This window comes from Theobroma cacao, chromosome 1 (genome assembly GCF_000208745.1).
Source record: "Theobroma cacao cultivar B97-61/B2 chromosome 1, Criollo_cocoa_genome_V2, whole genome shotgun sequence".
Classification (NCBI taxonomy): Eukaryota; Viridiplantae; Streptophyta; class Magnoliopsida; order Malvales; family Malvaceae; genus Theobroma; species Theobroma cacao.
The window spans coordinates 14,128,420-14,136,919 of NC_030850.1; the positions used below are offsets into that span (position 1 = coordinate 14,128,420).

At 34.3% G+C, this 8,500-nt stretch overlaps 1 protein-coding gene across 1 annotated transcript; it reads right to left on the minus strand.

Moving 5' to 3' along the window:
* On the minus strand, nt 1,337–4,491 carry LOC18612552 (transmembrane 9 superfamily member 12). Its single transcript, XM_007049412.2, has 2 exons — nt 4,141–4,491; nt 1,337–3,784 (listed from the first exon to the last, which is right to left on the minus strand). The coding sequence occupies exon 2, from the start codon at nt 3,709–3,711 to the stop codon at nt 1,732–1,734; it is 1,980 nt and encodes a 659-aa protein (XP_007049474.1). The 5' UTR covers nt 3,712–3,784; nt 4,141–4,491; the 3' UTR covers nt 1,337–1,731.

Here is an 8,500-nt window from a genome sequence, read left to right on the forward strand (position 1 = left end):
TATTTTTCAAAACGATTTAATTTTGAATCGTAAAACCAAACCCTAAAAGCATCAATTCTACAACCCTCTTCTCCCACAAACCCTGTCAAGTGATCCATTCTCAGCAAACATCCGTCCTCCATCCATTAATCCCACCTTTTCTGTTCTACTCCCTCCCTAAAAAAAATGGGTCATCCCACTATCTATCCGAAGAGCGAGACCTCTCATACCAATCTTTCTACAACAATGAAGGACTGATTTCCCCTTCCCTACGAATCATCAGTTCAATTGCTAGAACTCCAAAAAGAAAATAAGGATGCACAAACACAAACCCAAGAAGCGGGAGAAAACCTAAACCGCAACAAACCCTAAAAGTCCAAAAAAGGACAGAGCGAAGGGAGCCAAATGACAAAGAAAAAACGACCCTGTTTCCCCCACCAGACGCACACGCCGACGTCAAAACGACACTGTTTCAGAACTGAGGCTCCAAAAAAGGGAACAAAAAGTCGTCCAAAAACAAGGCCATTTTGATTCACCTAAGGGGAAAAAAAAACACCCAAACCCTCCAATTGAATGACAGCCCGTTGAGGCCAATTGAAACGGTAGCAAATGGATGCTACTTTTCCGTATAGTACATATATAATGCTCAATTCAGTTTTCAATGTAATCCAGTCAGTTTGTTGCTATGAAGCTTAAACTAGGTATCCTGCTTTCCCAGGTAAACCATGAAATCTGCTGATGAGCAGCTGCATGGCGCCACGCTTTAGGCACTCTGTTTAATCCAACAGTTAAATGGTAAAAGTAAAGAGAGACGAAAGTGTTGGGTTAAATACAGTACGAGAGGGGAAAGGGGGAGAAGAAAACCCTATTCATAGTTGATTAATTAGTTACTCATGCATGATGCAACAATCAAAAAACGCAATGTTCCAGTTCCAGATCCTCCTTTATACAAAATCAGTAAACATCTCTTATCAAAATAGTCATAATCTTCTCACATACGGTTCCAGCGCAGAAGCATGATATTATAACATTATTATAATCGCCTGACAAGGATTCCAGCGAATTCAACCAGACAGTAGCACAAGGGAAATGAAATCGGTTTTCAGACAGAGACAATGATAAATAAACTATAAAACAGAAAAAATAACTACCATAGAGCATGTACAAAGAGAAGGGTTTAGTAGAGAGCGAAACAGAAATGTTCTCCTACACAATTGAACAGGGATCATGTGGCATGGAGTACTAGAAATCAAGAAGTTAAAAAGTACCAAAGATTTGGGATATAAATATTTAAACTAAATGATAAGATACCAAGAAAAAAAAAAACTCAATTCAACAAGACAACGACCAAAGGCAGTAATCAAAGAAAATAAACCTTTCTATTTGATTAAAATATGAGAGAAAATACAGGATTACAACTTTCTAGAACATCAAAATCATTGAGATGACAATAATCCAACAAAAACTCATAACTAGGTAACTGGGACAAAATAAAAAAGAAAAAAGATATTGGGGGCAGGGTGGAAGGATGTGACTGCAAATCACAAGCTCTTCAATCTATCAAAGTCCTAACCTCAACAACCACCAAAATAACAGATAATTTTTGAGTAATTTTGAGAGCCTCTTTGATACAGTGTAAAATGATTAGTTACCAAAGGCAACTTTAGCTAAACCAAAATGATGAATCAGGATATCATCCTCTTCCATGCCAAAGTCTTTCCAGCTGTTGATGAAGATCACCAAATGAAACTTTTAATCAATCTTAACAGATGAGAACAGATAATGGACAAAATAGAAAGAAGTGATGAAACCGATGGTGCCTGTAGACAACATGATTGCAATTGCCATGATCATCGAGTAGCCAAGATAAAGAATAGCTGAAACAGGACCACTCAAACTCTGTAGGTCAAAGACCAAGTAATTGATGGAGTACAGGAACACATAGAGTGCAACTGAACCCGAAGCACAGAAAGCCTTCCACCACCATCGCCAGTCCTCAACACAGAGATGCATGTAGGTAAGGACCACGGACACTTCAGCACAAACAATGATCAGTAGTAGAAGAACTATAAGCAAGAAGCCAAACACATAATAAAACCTGCCAAGCCAGATGCTAGAAAGGATGAAGAAGAGTTCAATGAAAAGGGTTCCAAATGGAAGGGTCCCAGCACCAAGAACAAGAAGCCATGATGGATATTTGCGTGCAGGTATCTCCCTAGGAATCTGGTTGGTTCGCACAGGATATTGAATAGCTTCAGCTCTTGTCCCTAAGAATCCTCCCACGAGAGTGAGAGGCACAGAAATGCAGAACCAGAGAGACAAGAGTATAAAATACAGGGAAATGGGAATTGCACCAGTGCTTTTGCTTCCCCACAGAATAAAATTCAATACTGTAAGGATAACAAAGACAATTCCAGGAAAGAAGCATGCAACCGACCAGGAAACAGACCTCCATCCTTCTGAAGTTCCCTTGAGAGTTCTCCAGAGACGTACAGCGACATACCCAGCAGCAATACCCAAGAAAAGATAAAGAATAATCATCCCTGTCAGGAGCATTCCTCGTGAAGCTGGTGACATAAAACCAAGGGCAGCAAAAACTATAGTGACAGCTGCCATTCCGGTAATCTGAACCCCATCTCCAATCATCACACAGAGAAGCTTTGGACAATCTGGTTCTCTAAAAACATCACCTACCACAAGCTTCCATCCAGAAAGCTCCTCATTCATTTGTGCTTGAGCTTCTTTGTCCAGTTCCTCATATCTTGTCAAATCCCTCCTTACAGTCCTCAAGAAAATGACAAACACAATACCAGCTAGAAAAGTGATCACCATCAGTGAATTTAGAATTGAGAACCAGTGCACACGTGCACCTTCCATCTTCAAATAAGCATCCCACCGAGACGGCCATCTAATATCACTTTTCACAAATTCAACCTCATAAGTAAAAGAGATCCTCTCGTGTTCCCTTATTATCTGTGACTTTTCTAGCTCCAAGGGGCAGTTGACAGAGGAGATATTGTCATACATGTGAAGTTTGGTCATAACTTCAGGATCATATTTAACACTGCATGGAACCACCTCAAAACCAACAATCTCGAAACCAGAGGCCTTCTTCTTATCAGCTTCAGAAATCACACCCATCCCTTCTTCCCCAGTTCCAATTATCTCCACTCCACTCCCCTCATACTCATGAACCAAGACCTTGAACTTGAGGTGATTGATAATGTAATCATCATTACTATTTGGTGGAGTATACCCAACCGGGAATCCAGTCCACTGAATGTTAATCCCATTTTGTTTTGCAATCCTCATCACCGGCAAATTGTCTAGAATCATATTCACTTGATACAAATCACGAGTCCTTTGTTTTAAAAGCTTAACCTCATGCTCATTCAAGGCGTTGGTAGTGCAAAGGTAGAGAGACTCGTTCACATTCATTCGAAACCGATAAGGGGTGTTATCAATCTGATCTCCCATGAGAAGTTCCCCAAGATTCTCGGCACTTTTCTTTATTCCACCGAGAGGTTTGCAGTAAGGGAGACTGTAGTAACTAAAAGGAAGCTCAGTTTCAATGGAAGTCAAGGAATTAACTTTGGCAACTATAGTATCTGAGGTTGAATACGTGTGCATGTAACTCCCAGGTAGGTAAAACCCATGACAAGAATGGACAAACAGAATCACTAACACAAAAAACGAGCAGATTCCGGGCATCTTGCTCTCCGAGACTGTCATGATAACAGCAGATCTTGCAATATACGGCTCGAATCTAAGCTACTCTAAACTGAAGCATTCAATATAAAATATTCTGCACAAAAACAGATTTTCAGCATTCAGTTTCTATTCAAACTTATCCTTAATAGTAAACATTAATCAAAATAACAAAAACCCAAAACGAAGAAAACCCAGAGGCCTAATTAAAATATAATTTCATTGCATCAACTTAAAAAGCAGTAGATCCATTTACCCAAATGCCAAAAAGCATAAAAAAAATTAAAAAGAAATAGCATTTTCAACAAAAACAACTCAAAATTCATAGTAACAAAAAATAATAAAAACAGATCAGAATAGTATAAAATTTAAGAATTGGCAGATTAGATCTAACACCAAAAACCCATACAAGTAAAAGGCTGAGAAACATGAAAAGAAGATTGGAGGAAGAACCTGAGACAGAGCTACGGGATTTGAAGTTGGGGTCGAATTGAAACTGATCGGATCCTGGATCCTGGATCCTGCGACGCCCCCAAAGTCGCGTGAGAACGAAGTAGAGCCCCCTGGCTTTTGCTTCTCTCTCCCTCTCTCTCTCTCTCTCTCTCTTCTTTACTAGTTTAAGCTAGGAGGAATTTTGAGAATATTTACAAGAGAGTAAAGCGTAGATTGGGTCCTTAATATATAGGGTGAGAAATGGAAGATCATGGAAATTTTATGAAATGAATTGGGCTAGAGTGACAGAGCTGTCGGCTCATTATAATACCACCACTACCACCATCACTCCGGTTAGATCTGCGTGGTTGAGTTTACCTCTTACTTGAATGTTAAGATTACAAAATATATGTACATTGATATTTTATTATTTATTAAAAATAAATACAAAGTATCAGCTAATAGAATTTAAATAACTCGAATCTGAGATAGTATTAAATTTTTATTTTTAAAGTTGTAATTAGTATTTATATATAATGTTATCATTTTTTTCCTTCTTAAAAAATAAATATCTTATATATCAATAATGGAGTTTTTAAATTGTACAAACAGGTTAAAATATTCATTTATATTTAGTTATTTATATTTTTAAAAAAATATAATTTAATAAAATACAGGACAACTTGCTTTTAAAAAAAAAATACATGACAACTCTAAAATTTTATTTATGAAGTTTAAAACCTTATTCATATAATGAATAAAATAATAATCTTAAATTAAATAGGAATTATAGATTAAATTCGTAATCCAAATACGAAATTAATGATTATTACACAAGTAGAAAAATTTTGAATGTAGAGGCCAAATTACACTATTAAAAGAAAAGGCCTTGTAAGCTGTAATTTATTAAATTAGTAAATTAAAAGGTTATGAAAATATTCAACTTTTGCACATGTTATAAAAATGATTAAAAAGTATATTAGTTTGGTTTGAACACGATTTTTATATGTAGTGGTATTATTATGTAATAAGATAATATGCACTAAAAAAACGTAGCCAAAAGTAAAAAAAAATAAAGTTGCATGCTAATAAAATGGACTTTTTTTATATTTTAATTAATAAGTAATTTAAATTTGAGATTCCAATTTATCTACCATAATTTTACTTAACCTAATAATATTGAATATCGTGCTTGGAAATCAAGAAAAGGTCGCAAAACATTTGGGGTGGAGGCCCCAAGTGCCCCTTTCTCTTCACTGTATAAATAGTGAGAAAATAATATATATATATATATATATATATATATATATATATATTATCAAGAAATGGGCAAAAATATGTTTAGTTACATTGCAATTTAAGTAGTGGTTAGCGTGGGCCCACCATTTGAATAACCACTGGCGAACTGTCACATAATCTCTTTTTCTCATGCATTCTTTGTTTGTCTTAATTATTTGTCTCATAATGCAAAAGTTTAAAGTAATAAACAAATTCATAATAAATTAATGATGGAAAACAATATAATCCCTTCATATACTCTCCAACTCAACTATATTACAACTACTTTTCATTCTTATTTCTTTCATCTCCTTTCACCTACCATAGCATGAACATTAAAACTTATTTTTTTTTATATAAGGGAAAAATAGTTGCTAAATATCGATTGCATCATTCTAGGTCAACTTATTTCTAGTTTATCTGCAAAAATAAAACTTAAGATTTCCCATGGAGGAAGATCAAAGATGTGAAGGCCTATAGATAAGTTTTTGTGATGCGTAGTCATCTAGTCGGCACATTAATTAGTTTCACGATGAACGTGAGTGATTGAACATTCCCAATTCCGATGAATCAATTCTATGATATCCCTTAGCAAGTGGGAATTCAAGTCTAAATTTGACAAAGGCTTCCTAGTTTTCTGCATCACAAGCATGGAGTCTATCTCTACCATAATTTTTCTAAATCCTTTGTTCTAGCATAGCAATAATCCATAAAAAAAGGCCCAAAGTTTAGTAGTAAAAGAATGTGAAATGTCAAATTTATATGTAAAACCTGTAATCCAGTCTCCATTAGCATCTCAAATTATCCCTCCTACTGTAGTTAGGACTGGTTGTCCCTTTGCACTACCGTCAACATCTAACTTAACACAAGCTTAAGGTGATGTCTTCCAAGATATCAGTTTTTCCCTGCTTACAGTGCATTTCATCTCTTCTTAAGATATCCCAGGCTTCTTTAGCGTTAGTTCTTTTTTTGTTGGTAGGCATTTGTAGGCCATAAAAAGTTATCCTCAAATTTGTTTAGATTACGCCAGTACCATATCAATCACAGCACATCGGCAAATACTACACCCCATGGAATACCATCACATAACAACCCACTGGACAGATTTTCCAACACCTAGAAATAGATATTCAAAAATTGTACTTTTGGGATGTCTTGAAATTCAAAGATACATATAGAAAAATGAGATAGAAGAAATGTTTTAATTTTTATTATAATGTTTTGTATTATTATTACTAGAAGTGTTTATAGCAAAAAATATACACAGACAAGTTATAGTTTTTAGTACAACGTGGAAGAATATATAAATGGTGTTTATAATTGTATATATTCATTTCCACCTATTAAAAAAACTAAATGCCCGTAAACAAAATTAAAATCATGATTTGTTATAAACAAAATATATAAGGCAATATTTATAGTCTTATACATTCATTCTTACCCACTTGACAAAAAGTGAGTGTCCATGAACAAAATTAAGATCACGATCTGCTGCTGTGTTTTTGCAGATATTGTGTGTACACAAAAGTTAACATTATAGTGTTCAATTTATCATGTTGTCTGTCAACAAAAAAATATAAGACAGTGTTTATAATCCTATACATTTACAAAAGTTCACATCATAGTATTCAATTTATTATGTTGCCTGTGAACAAAAACATATAAGGTACTGTGAGGCACAATTGTGATTGAAATTCCAAAATTTCTTGGTTTTAAGGGGCGGGCAAAGACCCTACAGTGAATTTGTTCCTTAATGATTGGGTTGTTTTAGAGGATCCTCTACATGGGGAAAAAAGAAACAAAAGTTAGGTTCAGTAAAGAATTTAAGTGCAAAGAAATGAAGCAGGCCATATTGTATAGGGTTAATAAAGAGAAATTAGATATTTAAGTCAATAGTTGAGAATTTAGACATATTATTAAATATCTTAAATTTATTTAATCTACTTCCCTTTCCCAACAACCAAACATCTTTTCCTCCTAAAACCAAAACTAACAAATCAAACAGTGCAAACACTTTGAATTAGCAAAACAAACAATATCAAACCAAGCCCACCTTTCAAAATCTTAACTTTCTTCACTCTTCCAACAAAAAGCATGAAACCAAGAAACCAAACAATGCACAATCCACTTTCCATTAGCAAAAAAACCATGAGAAAACACCAAAACCCCACTTCTCAAAAATCCCAACCTTTTTCACTTATTTAATACAAAACCCACACAGGAACAATAGATCATAAATCCACCAAACCCTCAAAAATCACAAAACGGTATATGAATTGTACTTGGTTTTGTATTTCTTGGTGGGTGATTCTTTTCCTTTGCTAGTGGTGGATTGTTTTTGCGATGTGCAGTTGGGGAAAAGTTCTCTAACTACTTGGCTTTTCATTGGTGATGGTAAAGTTTCTTCTTCTAGTTATTCTATTCTTGTTAGAGGTGTTGGATATTTTTGCATGTCTAGTGAAATATCTAGAGAACCAATCAACAGTAAGACATTAAGTGACATTACACTTAATATATGAAGATACTATTTAGCTAAGAAAATGGAATTAATGTAGACATAAAGAGCAATATTTAGCTAAAAGTCATAGAATGGGAAATCTAATGCTTATTATAGTCAAACTAACTAAGAAATTATTGTTCATGTACATTTTAAGTGCTATAGTTTTGTTAATGTAGTGCATAACATTCAAATAATATTATGTCATTAAACCTTCGATGACTCGACAATATTATGTCACTTAGCAAATAATATAATATTATCGATAACTATTTTTTGTTATTATTTTAAAGAACAAACGTTCTCGTGTTCACCAAAAGAAGTACCACAGGTGTGTCATATCAACATGAATGATAAAACATACGATAAATAAGTAAAAATAGTTAAATTAAATAACAAAAATAACAAATAAAAACAACATACCGTAAAAGTTGTGTTGCGTGATAAGTACAAAATTTATGCACTTAGATTATATATTTTTCTTGAAATGTATTGTCTTAACAATGATTGTTCTGTTTAGGATGATCCAAATTTCTTATTGACAAAATATCATTTTTGCTGCTAAAGGAAGAAGAGGTCATATTGTAGCTTGCCGATGTTGTTTGT

Coding starts and splice junctions, on each gene's coding strand:
- LOC18612552 (XM_007049412.2), bottom strand. CDS start 3,711: ATGACAGTCTCGGAGAGCAAGATGCCCGGAATCTGCTCGTTTTTTGTG.